The sequence below is a fragment of the Pristiophorus japonicus genome, chromosome 1 (assembly GCF_044704955.1).
Source record: "Pristiophorus japonicus isolate sPriJap1 chromosome 1, sPriJap1.hap1, whole genome shotgun sequence".
Taxonomy (NCBI): Eukaryota; Metazoa; Chordata; class Chondrichthyes; family Pristiophoridae; genus Pristiophorus; species Pristiophorus japonicus.
This window is the reverse complement of record NC_091977.1, coordinates 492393046-492405084: the sequence shown is the minus strand read 5'-3', so window position 1 is coordinate 492405084 and position 12039 is coordinate 492393046. Positions and strand designations below refer to the sequence as shown.

Sequence of the window (12039 nt, the reverse complement as noted above, 5' to 3'; positions counted from 1 at the left end):
GTCCTTTCTCAGATAAAGAGACCAAAACTGTGCACAGTACTCCAGGTGTGGTCACGCCAAAACCCTGTCCAATTGTAGTAAGACTTTCCTACTCTTGTACTCCAATCCCTTTGCAATAAGGGTCAACATGCCATTTGCCTTCCTAATTGCTTGCAATACCTGCATGCTAACTTTCTGTTTCCTGTATGAGGACACCTAAATCTCTCTGAACACCAACATTTAATAGATTTTCACCATTTAAAATGTATCCTGTTTTTCTATTCTTCCTACCAAAGTGAATAACCTCACATTTCCTTACATTATACTCCATCTGTCATCTTATTGCCCACTCAATTAACCTGTCTATATCCCTTTGCAGACTCTGTGGGGCGAAATTGCCCCATGCCTGGTTTTGGGCAAATAATTTGAATTAAAACAAAATTTAGCGTCCAGCGAGATGGGTTGCTAAATCACGCGGAATTGGGGTCTTAGAGCAAAAGAAATGTGTGGTGCGTTAATGGAGCGGTAACGGGAACGTAACGGGGCATGACTCTCTTTTAAAGGGGAGGGCCACTGCAAACTCTGCAGCTGCTTTAGTGGCGCCCATTGGGCCACCAGGGAGAGTGTCGGCCGGGCCAGCAGGCCAGCACCCAAGAGGGGGTGCCGGACTGTATGCTGATGGCCCAGCCGCATCACAGCAACTATTGTCAGGCCGACTGAAAAGATGGCAACGCTGGCACTACCAGTTCCCCTTTAAGGGTGGCTGGGGTGCCCCAACCACCAAAGCTTCTCGCCCCACGAAGTTGTCGGAGGCATCGTCCCACGCCAACCTCGCTTCCCGGGGAGCAAAGCTCTTTTCGCGTGCCGAGCCCCGGGAGAAATTCCGGGGGGTGCGTTCTGGCCACCGCGCCCGGGTTAAAACCCTTTAGCGCCCCATTAGAGCCTCCTGGAAGCGCTAATGGGCCTTTCTCAGAGGGGTAATTTCGGCCCCTTTGTGACCTCCTCACAGCTTACTTTCCCACCTAGCTTTGTATCATCAGGAAACTTGATCTAAGTCATTAATATAGATTGTAAATAGCTGAGGCCTAAGCAATGATCCTTAGGGCACCCCACTAGTTACAGCCTGCCAACTGGCAATTGACCCGTTCATCCCCACTCTCTGTTTTCTGCATATTAACCAATCCTCTATCCATGCTGATATATTACCTGCAACTCCATGAGCCCTTATCTTGCGTAGCAACCTTTTATGTAGCACCTTATCGAACGCCTTATGGAAATCCAAAAATACTACATCCACCACATCTACTCTGCTAGTTACATCCTCAAAAAACTCTAATAAATTTGTTAAACACGATTTCTCTTTCATAAAACAATGTTGACTCTGCCTTGTACCACTTCCTCAATAATGGTTTCCAGAATTTTCCCGATTAACTGGCCTGTAGTTCACTGTTTTCTCTCTCCCTCCTTTCTTGAATAGTAGGGCTACATTTGCTACCTTCCAACCCGCTGGGATTGTTGTGAAATGAAATGTTGAAACCATCAGAGCAAACATGGCCTTGACTGACCTGTGAGACAATCCAGAAGCTGCCTCTGATGATCAGCATGTGCTGTCAAAACTTCAATGATTTCTGTGCCTTCAGAGTTCAGAAGCAGCTGGGATCGATTGATGCTGTCAAACTGTCGGAACACTGCGGGTAGGGAAATAAAGAACAGTGTTTTAAAGAGACCGTGGAATGAGTAAACGCCATTCAGTCCGTTAATTGGCACTTGCCATGCTCGGCCTGGTGATCCAGGTTGTGCATATTGAAGAGGATACTAGGCATAGCATAGAAAGTGCCAATTAATGGAGAGTTTCCATATATTGGCTTTACACAATACCCCAGATAGAGCATTGAAGACAAGTAGAATACCAATAACAAGAGAAACATTATGAAGTATATTTTAAGAGATCAGGCAATGTAACTCTTTTCCCTTGCTATGTCCCTTGATCAGCTTTCTCTTCATTTTAACTTGAGGCAAGTGATCCCTCACTCTTTCTGTTGCAATCTATTTATATCATGCCACCCATCAAAAACTGTTGATCCTCAAAGATTACCAAGAAAAATTCCAGAATATCCTCAAAACTTCACTAATCAACTTGGGATTGCTGTCCATCACAAACGACACCTTGCCCTTCCATCACCAATATATTCTGTGAGTTATTTGATTTGCTCAGTCAAAATATATCTCTAAAAACCTCTGATTCCATTCCCAGATATTTATCCAACTTCATTTATCTGCCTGCCAATGTTTTTCCCTGAATGAGAATGTCCGATGACCTGGGACCTTACAATGTGCACATAAAGCAAAGTCAACTGATTCCATTCGTGTTGGGAAAGTGCAGATTTGAATAGATCAGGGATTAACCCTTACCGCACCATAGAGTGCACATTTCCAGATACATTATTACTCTAGGGGCCTGTCAAATAATGACTCATTAGTCAGTAGCAACTCTTTCATGTTTTGACAATAAAAACACAGTAGAGATTGACCTCGTTGAATCTAAAATGTGATCACGTGTATCATTTTTTGATTAACTAAATATAAATAGACCCAGGACCTGTTTTGATAGCTTTAAAAAAATATATTGCTCCAGCCTCCAAAATGACTGGTAGGGCTGGGCGGAAGAACATTGGCAGTGAAGTTTAGCCTTGAAAAGAATGGCTCAGCTATCTTCCAAACGATTATACACTTAGTTTGTATAATTCGGGAGTAGAAACTTTCCAGGGTGGTGTCTAAAAGGTAAATCAGTATCTCAATAGTAGTGACAGTCAGGTAGCCTGGACTAAAAGATTGCAGGATTATGACTGACAATGTGAAAGTTGTTAATACTCACTCAAAAGCCAAAAAACACACCCATTAATAAAATTTCACTGCAACCCAAAAGGGAATCAAATAACCTAAAATACATCTACTCACCAATACAGTCTGACTCAGTGAGGGTTCCATTGGTCTCAGTCCAGGCTAATCGCACTCCATTCGCAGTGACGCAGTAAGATTTCTGAGTGTTGGCATCTTGCTGAGCTGCTCTATACCTTCCTTGAGGGTCACATTTTGGGCTCCAGGGACTGATTTCGCACTCTGTTAAACCTGTTAGGGTCAGATGGATAAAGGTATGTAGCATCTGGAAACTGGAGCAGAAAAGATTCCTTACCAGGGAATGTTAGCTTTCCCTCATTGGCAGGGTAAGGGGGCTTCATTGCCTGCTCCATTTCCACCAATCTGCGATTCTATTGCCACAAGTTTTGATGGCAGAGCAGGCTCCCGTTGGACACTGGCAAGAGCCTCATTAATAACAGCAAATCGAGGTATCATGTATGTGTAGCCCCGATGATAGTTTAACACGCTCCTGAGCAGAGCAAACACCATTGCCGTTCTGTTCGGTGAAGCTGTCAGGAATCCAGCAAAGGAAAATAATACCTTTCCTTATTGAAGCCCGGAGGAGCAGGAGTGTCCAGGAAAGTCTGGCCCATTGCTTCCTGGGGGGTTCCCATCCCCTCCCCTTTTAACCACTACATCCTCACAACCACCCCCTCCCGGACTTATCTTGCTGCCCATAGCTTCTCCCGATGCCACCAGCTGTCGCTTTCCGATGGGAATGGCCAAACAGCTGACCGGCAGCATTCAAAGGAGGCCCTGCGATAATATCTGCCAAGCTTCCGCCTCAAATTCCAGCACGGAATTGATGTCTGCTCCCGTCGAGAGTTAAAATCGGCCCTTCAGACAAAGTAGGAGACTTTGAGGTGGCCTTAATTGAAGTTTCTAAACAATGTCAATCAGGAAGGACTGTTCATTGTGGCAAAGGCTTCAAACACCAGGACATTAAAAATTAGCAGTAAGAATGGAACTGAGTTTGTACAAAGGGTAATAACTTAGCCGAATAAGGTATCACCGAGTCCAACTTAAGTTTGCAATTGAATGGATTGAAGAGGCAATTAGATGTAGTTCTGGAGAGATTAGGGATTGAGGGATATAGTTCGAAGGCGAATAGGTGGGGTTGTCTACCAAAAATGAATGAGCTGATGGCCTTTTTCCTGTTGCTAAACATGTTTAACCCAAAAATTTTGTTTGCAGTAGAACATATTTGTATCAGTCCTCTGCCTGCTTTTTCAGCAGACGCTTTAATTGATTTTGAATAATAGGCCAGAACTTGTATTAAAATGCCATAATGTTCATCAATAATATTGTCAACAGTAATTTCTATGTTGTTATGTTCTTAATACTGATCCATTTGGTACATGTGACAGCAATTATAAAGACTGGATAGACTCAGTAGCCAAGCACATATTCTGGGGCTCAGTAGACCACTACCACCTAGAAGGACAAAGGCATCAGGCGCATGGGAACACCTGACCAACTTAGCAGTTGCCCGAGCGCCCATGCAGTTTGGGCGCAGGTCTACATCCTGGTAAATTGGTTATTGTAGCACTTGTTTCGGGTCCATAAAATGTTCAATTTAGACCATTGGCATTCCCTGGGTTGTGAGAGTGAAAAACCAGCCATGGTTCCCACTCCTGATCTCGATCCAGAAAATGCTTGTGTGCATGTTGAGGACAGCTGGCCCTGGCATTAACAACAGTTGGTATCCTGCTAACACTCAGTGTCCAGTGTCAATCACAAGGAATGGCTTCTCAGGTGAGGCATCGGAGGGCACTCAGCATTTTTGAAAGGGAAATGACACACGAGTCCTTGCCTTCTGGGGAAGAGGATAACGGGAAAAAAATATTCAGCGGAAAAAAATCTTGAGTTAATCAAAGAGATTACAGTTGGATGCTGCATGCTGAAAATGCCACATTTCCATTGCTGGGAACAACAACTATTCCAGGAATTCATTATTTCTGATCTTTGATGGCTAAGGAAGGTGGATTGTACACTCTGTTTGTGGCCACAGACCCTAACACCAGATGACTGGTTCCTGCTTCCAATTTTTGGATCATTAGCAAATTATTACAATATCACTCTTGCAAACCATGTTGTCTCAGGTTTTTGAGCAATGGAGCTTGAGAAATGTCAATTAAGCAGCTCAGGCACATGCAATACTCGGAATACACTACTGCCAAGCAATTATCCCTCAACTAACACCACCAACATAGATTATCTGGTCATTTATCTCACTGCTGTTTGTGGGACCCTGATGTGTGCAAATTGGGTACAGAGCTGTATTTGCATACATTACAACAGTGATCACACTTCAAAGGTACTTCATTGGCTGAGAAGCATAATGGGACATGAGGATTTGCTATATGTTCTTTCATTTGTTTCCTTCTTAACTGGATATTTTCTGTTAAATATTTTTAATATCATAAAAATATTCTAGAAGGCCATAGTGGGAGGTGGGGGCATGGAGAGATTGGAAGTTTGGTGTGGAGAGATCAGGGCAGGGAGGGGGCAGGGGAGAAAGATTAGAGGCCATGGATGGATGAAAGTGACTGGAGACTAATGGGGGGGAAGAGATCGGAGATTGTGTGTTGGGGGGGGGGGTGGCGGCGGCGGAGGAGATCAGAGACTATGGGGGAGGAAGAGATCGGAGGCCGGGAGGGAATGAAATCGGAGGCCTGGGGTATGGGGGAGAGATCGGAGGCCAGTGGTTGGGAAGGGGGAGTAGAGTGGGGAGAGATCAGATGCCACGGGCAGGAGAGAGATCAAAGGCCAGGTCGGGAAAAAGATTGTAAACCATGGGAGAAAGAGGTCGGAGGGAAATGTTAGATGACAAGACAGGGAACTAGAAAAGAGGAAAATATATTCAAAATGGAGTCAAGTAAAATACTTACACTGATGGGCTGAGAAAGCTCCAGGCGACTCCGCCTTTCTTCCTGCTGGGCATTTGCTACACTTCATGCTTCCTGCGTCCTCCTGATAGAATCCATGGGGGCACAGAATACAGCTGCCACTCTGGGAAAAGCTGCCAGCTGGGCACACAACTATAGAGAGAAGGACCACAATTATCCGTCTGTTTGCAGAGTAGAAAAGGAATCGGCTTCAACATTGCACAATTGAAATGTAATATTCATTGCCAACGAGATTCTTTTTGTGAGCTTAATTTATACTCATCCAGGTGAGGAATGTCAGTTTTCACACTTTTTGCTCAATAATCACTCACGGGTCTGATATACATCAAACCTCCCTCTACAGTACCTCATGGAGCAGTCATAGCTCAGGAATGATGTAGATCATACACAGAATAAAGGTTCCTCTACACTGTCTCACTGAGCACACAGGCCAGGTATACTGCTAATTATATACATAGTGAACAATCCTCGGCAAACTACCGCGCATTCATAATATCATTGGAGAGACCTCAACATTGTCCCTCCTAGATTGTTTGTGACCTATAATTATGAAGCAATAAGAAACATTGGGGCTGAAATTCCCCTGTTGTGCGCTACTCGTTAGTGCCTCCGGCCCCAGAGAGGTTATCGCTCCCAACCGGGGCTATAGCCAATTTCGCCCCCATTATCTCTACACTCCTCTGTACCACGTGGTTCACACTCAATCTATCATAATCTCCCTAATCTCAGGCTGTGTGCTCTGTTGTTCACACCCACCTTGCCACTAACTCCCTACTCAAAGCTGTAATTGAAATTGGGTGTCTTTGCACCTCCCGTTTGCGCCCCCGGGGTCGCCAACATGGCGCAAATGGCTTTGCCACCGGGCGAGGCAATGACATCAACTCCCGCCATATTCGACGGGAGTTTTGCGGTGGTGCTACTGCGTTGTGCCCCGATCTTCTTCGCCCAGAGATCATGCCATCATCGCCGTGCGCATCGCTCCGGTAGCACCCCAGACCCGAAATTGACTTCCGCCCCCTGCAGCAGCGCCAGGCGAAAACACCGGCAGCTGCAGGAGGCATGCATCGGACAGACGGCCACTTCAGGGGCGATGCTTAAAGGTGAGGTGGCCGAAGTAAGTAAAAAAAACTTCCTTTTTCCTTCTGGTTTTTCCCCCGAGTGTTTGCCCACAATCGATCAGCCCGGCACTCTGCTTGAGTGCCAGACTGATCACGTAGGATCGTGACTGCCTTGGTGGCCCAGGTAGGTACTTTTTATTTTACAGAGCCTGCAGCGATGGCCCTTCCTTTTAAGGGAAGGAAGGAGCCTTCCAACGCGGCAATGCTGCATGGCCCAGAGTGCAGTGCTGCTGAAGTCACCACCCCATTTGCTGCCAATTGCGCTCCAAGAAAGAAGCAGAGCGAGCACTCCACTTCCTTCTTGGAGTGCAAACAACACATTTTTTAATAGTTTGAAATCGTTAGCACCTGGCGCTAACTTTTCAAACTTTTAAAAATTAGCGCCCCAAATGGGGCGATTATGATTTCTCCCCTCCAGAAACTTAAACTAATAAAAAGAGTAGTTAGCTGGGTTTTCAAAAAGGAGGGTTATGCTTGACCAACCTGACTAAATTCCTTGAAAAAGTAACAGAGTAGACAAGCGTAATGGAGCAGTATATATTTGGATTTTCAAAAGGCCTTCGATAAGGTACCACATAGTAGACTCATGACTAAGGTCAGAGTATATGGAGTCAGGGGACAGGTAGCAGAATGTTTGGCAAGCTGGCTGCAAAACAGGAAAGAGAGTAGGGGTTAAGGGTAGATACTGAGACTGGCAAAAGGTGGGAAGTGGTGTTCCACAGGGATCGATGCTGAGGCCACAATTTACATAAACAATTTGGACTCGGAATTGGAAATACAATTCCAAAATTTGCGCACAACACCAAATTTTGGAGAGGAAGAATGCGCCAAATTACAAGAGGACATAAGCTTGCAGAATGCGTGTATAATTGGCGAATGAATTTCAATATAGATAAGTGTGAGGTAGTGCATTTTGGTAGGAAGAATAAAGTGGCCACATACAACTTGGATAATAAGTCTAAATGGATACAGGAGCAAAGGAAACTCGGGATACAGATAAACAAATCACTAAAAGCAGCGACGTAAGTCAATAAGGTCATTAAATAAAGCAAAGCAAGCAATGGTGTTCATTTCTAGAGGGATAGAATTGAAAAGCAGAGCAGTTATGTTAAACTTGAATCGAACTTTGGTTATATAAGAACATAAGAGCATAAGAAATAGGAACAGGAATAGGCCATGCGACCCCTCGAGCCTGCTCCGCCATTCAATAAGATAATGGCTGATCTAATCATGGACTCAGCTCCACTACCCCACCCACTCCCCATAACACCTTATCCCCTTATCATATAAGAAACTGTCTATTTCTGTCTTAAATTTATTCAATGTCCTAGCTTCCACAGCTCTCTGAGGCAGCGAATTCCACAGATTTACAACCCTCTGAAAGAAGAAATTTTTCTTCATCTCTGTTTTAAATGGGCGGGCCCTTATTCTAAGATCATGCCCTCTAGTTCTAATCTCCCACATCAGTGGAAACATCCTTCTGCATCCATCATGTCAAGCCCCCTCACAATCTTATACATTTTGATAAGATCACCTCTCATTCTTCTGAATTCCAATAAGTAGAGGCCCAACCTACTCAACCTTTCCTCATAAGTCAACCCCTCATCCCTGGAATCAACATAGTGAACCTTCTCTGAACTGCCTCCAAAGCAAGTATATCCTTTCGTAAATATGGAAACCAAAATTGTACTCAGTACTCCAGGTGTGGCCTCACCAATACCTTATATAGCTGTAGGAAGACTTCCCTGCTTATATACTCCATCCCCTTTGCAATAAAGGCCAAGATACCATTGGATTTCCTGATCACTTGCTGTACCTGCATACTATCCTTTTGTGTTTCATGCACAAGTACCCCCAGGTCCCGCTGTACTGCGGCACTTTGCAATCTTTCTCCATTTAAATAATAACTTGCTCTTTGATTTTTTTCTGCCAAAGTGCATGACCTCACGCTTTTCAACATTATACTCCATCTGCCAAATTTTTGCCCACTCACTTAGCCTGTCTATGTCCTTTTGCAGATTTGTGTCTTCCTCACACATTGCTTTTGCTCCCATCTTTGTATCGTCAGCAAACTTGGCTACGTTACACTCAGTCCCTTCTTCCAAGTCGTTAATATAGATTGTAAATCACACTTGGAGTATTGTACACAATTCTGGTCTCCATATTATAAAAAGAATATATAGGCACTGGAGAAAGTGCAAAAAGAATTCACAAGGATGATACCTGAACTGAGAGAATATACTTATCAGGAAAGGCATGAAAGGCTGAAAGGGCTGGGGTTCTTTTCTCTAGGAAAAAAAACTGAGGGGGTGGCCTGATAGAGATCGTTAGGATAATAAAAGGTTTGAATGGGTAGTCGTAAAGAAAATGTCTCCACTTGTCGAAAACTAGACATCATAAATATAAGCTAGTTACGAATAAATACAATAGGGAATTCATGAGAAACTTCTTTCCCAAAGAGTGGTAAGAATGTGGAACCACAAGTAGTAGTTGAGGAAAATAACATAGATACAATTAAGGGGAATCTAGATAAGCACATTGGAGAAAAGGAATAGAAGGGGATGCTGATAGGGTTAGATGAAGAGGGGTGGAAGGAGGCTCGTGTGGAGCATAAATGCCGGAATAGACTAGTTAGGTCGAATGGTTTGTTTCTATGCTGTAGATTTATGTAACTCGATGTACTCTGGATCTGTGTGCTCCATTGTTCACACGCATCCTATCACTATCTCCATACACTGGGCCTGTGAGCTCCATTGTTCACACTCACCCTATCACTATCGCCATACTCTGAGCCTGTGTGCTCCAAGGTTGACACTCAGGCCTCGTTCAGCCTGTCATTATCTCCATTTTATCATCTTTTGGTATACATACGAGATTCTTTCCACAAAGGAGAAGATCAATGCAGTTAAAAGAAAGAACTTGTAATTATATAGCACTTTTACACAACCTTGGGACCTCTCAGTTTTGAAGTGTAGTCTCTGTTGTAATGTAGGAAATGCAGCAGCCAATTTGCACACAGCAAAGTCCCACCAACAGCAATGTGATAATGACCAGATAATCTGTTTTAGTGAGCTGGTTGAGGGATCAATAAAAACATAAGAACATAAGAACATAAGAATTAGGAACAGGAGTAGGCCATCTAGCCCCTCGAGCCTGCTCCACCATTCAAAAAGATCATGGCTGATCTGGCAGTGGACTCAGCTCCACTTACCCGCCCGCTCCCCATAACCCATAATTCCCTTATTAGTTAAAAATCTATCTATCTGTGACTTGAATACATTCAATGAGCTAGCCTCAACTGCTTCCTTGGGCAGAGAATTCCACAGATTCACAACCCTCTGGGAGAAGAAATTCCTTCTCAGCTCGGTTTTAAATTGGCTCCCCCGTATTTTGAGGCTGTGCCCCCTAGTTCTAGTCTCCCCGACCAGTGGAAACAACCCCTCTGCCTCTATCTTGTCTATCCCTTTCATGATTTTAAATGTTTCTATAAGATCACCCCTCATCCTTCTGAACTCCAACGAGTAAAGACCCAGTCTAAATCTATCATAATAAGGTAACCCCCTCATCTCCGGAATCAGCCGAGTGAATCGTCTCTGTATCCCCTCCAAAGCCAGTATATCCTTCCTTAAGTAAGGCGACCAAAACTGCACGCAGTACTCCAGGTGCGGCCTCACCAATACCCTATACAGTTGCAGAAGGACCTCCCCTGCTTTTGTACTCCATCCCTCTCGCAATGAAGGCCAACATTCCATTCGCCTTCCTGATTACCTGCTGCACCTGCAAACTAACTTTTTGGGATTCATGCACAAGAGTGACGGAATTCCTCATCGGCGCCAAACCCCGGAACCTCCCTCGGGGGCCGGCGCCTCACAACTTGAGCCGCCTCCGGGAAATCCCCTCCGTGCCTTTCAGTTCCGCGCGGAGGGGTTTCCTGTACGGGCTGCTCCTGCACACCCTCAACTTTGCCATCCTCGCCGGCCGTCCGGACACGCCATGGCGTACCATCTTGCCGTCCGGAGGAGGCGGGGGTCCCCGATGGAGGGCACTCTACGCAGGGGTCCTCCCACTATTCATCGGGGACTTGGCCTGGAGGGTGGTGCATGGAGCAGTGCCGTGCAACAAATTTTTAAGCCGGTTCACGGACTCCCAGGCCGCCTGCAATTTCTGCGGTCTGGAGGAGTCCGTGTTCCATGTTTTTATTGAATGCACGAGGTTGCAGCCCCTGTTCCACTATTTGAAGGGGCTGCTCCTGAAATTCTGGCTGCACTTCAGTCCCACTCTCCTGATCTTTGGGCACCCTGTGCGGAGGGGAGCGGGTAGGTCCGAAGGCCTCCTCGTAGGACTGCTCCTGGGCACGGCCAAGGGTGCCATCAGCCGGTCCAGGCAGCGGGCGGTCGAGGGGGTCGTTCAACCTGACTGCCTGCCTCTCTTCCGCTCTTACATCCGGTCCAGGGTGTCCTTGGAGATGGAGCACGCGGTGTCCACCGGTACGCTCGCGGCCTTCCACGAGAGGTGGGCACCGGAGGGACTGGAGTGCATCATCACGCCCGGCAACCAAATTTTAATTTGATTTTACGTTTTAAAGTTAATTTGTTTTAATTGCCGGTGCTTTTAGTGTCCCCCTTCCCTTTTATAGGGGGCACTGGGGAAAAATTGTGATTTTAGTGCCCAAAAAAAAAAACCAAAAAAAGAAAAACACAAAAAAAAACACAAAAAAGGGAGGAAAAAAAAGGGCCTTGTAAATGTCTGGAGTGTCACCCAGGTCGGGTGGCACCGTTTAATGTTTTATGTTTTCGCAGGTAAACTCAAAAGAGTTTCATGCACAAGAGTTTCATGCACAAGGACCCCCAGGTCCCTCTGCACCGCAGCATGTTGTAATTTCTCCCCATTCAAATAGCATTCCCTTTTTTTTCCCCAAGGTGGATGACCTCACACTTTCCGACATTGTATTCCATCTGCCAAACCTTAGCCCATTCGCTTAACCTATCTAAATCTCTTTGCAGCCTCTTTGTGTCCTCTACACAACCCGCTTTCCCACTAATCTTTGTGTCATCTGCAAATTTTGTTGCACTACACTCTGTCCCTTCTTCCAGGTCGTCTATGTATATTGTAAA

The 12039-nt window shown here is 45.3% G+C and overlaps 1 protein-coding gene across 1 annotated transcript in view; it reads right to left on the bottom strand.

The window, feature by feature from the left end:
• Positions 1-12039, bottom strand: part of tg (thyroglobulin) — a 621247-nt gene that overhangs the window by 485905 nt on the left and 123303 nt on the right. Inside the window, exons 22-24 of the mRNA XM_070888386.1 lie at positions 5790-5939; positions 2938-3108; positions 1545-1667 (exon numbers count right to left, since the gene is read on the bottom strand). Coding sequence (XP_070744487.1) covers positions 1545-1667; positions 2938-3108; positions 5790-5939 — 444 coding nt within the window. The remainder of the gene's footprint in view (positions 1-1544; positions 1668-2937; positions 3109-5789; positions 5940-12039) is intronic.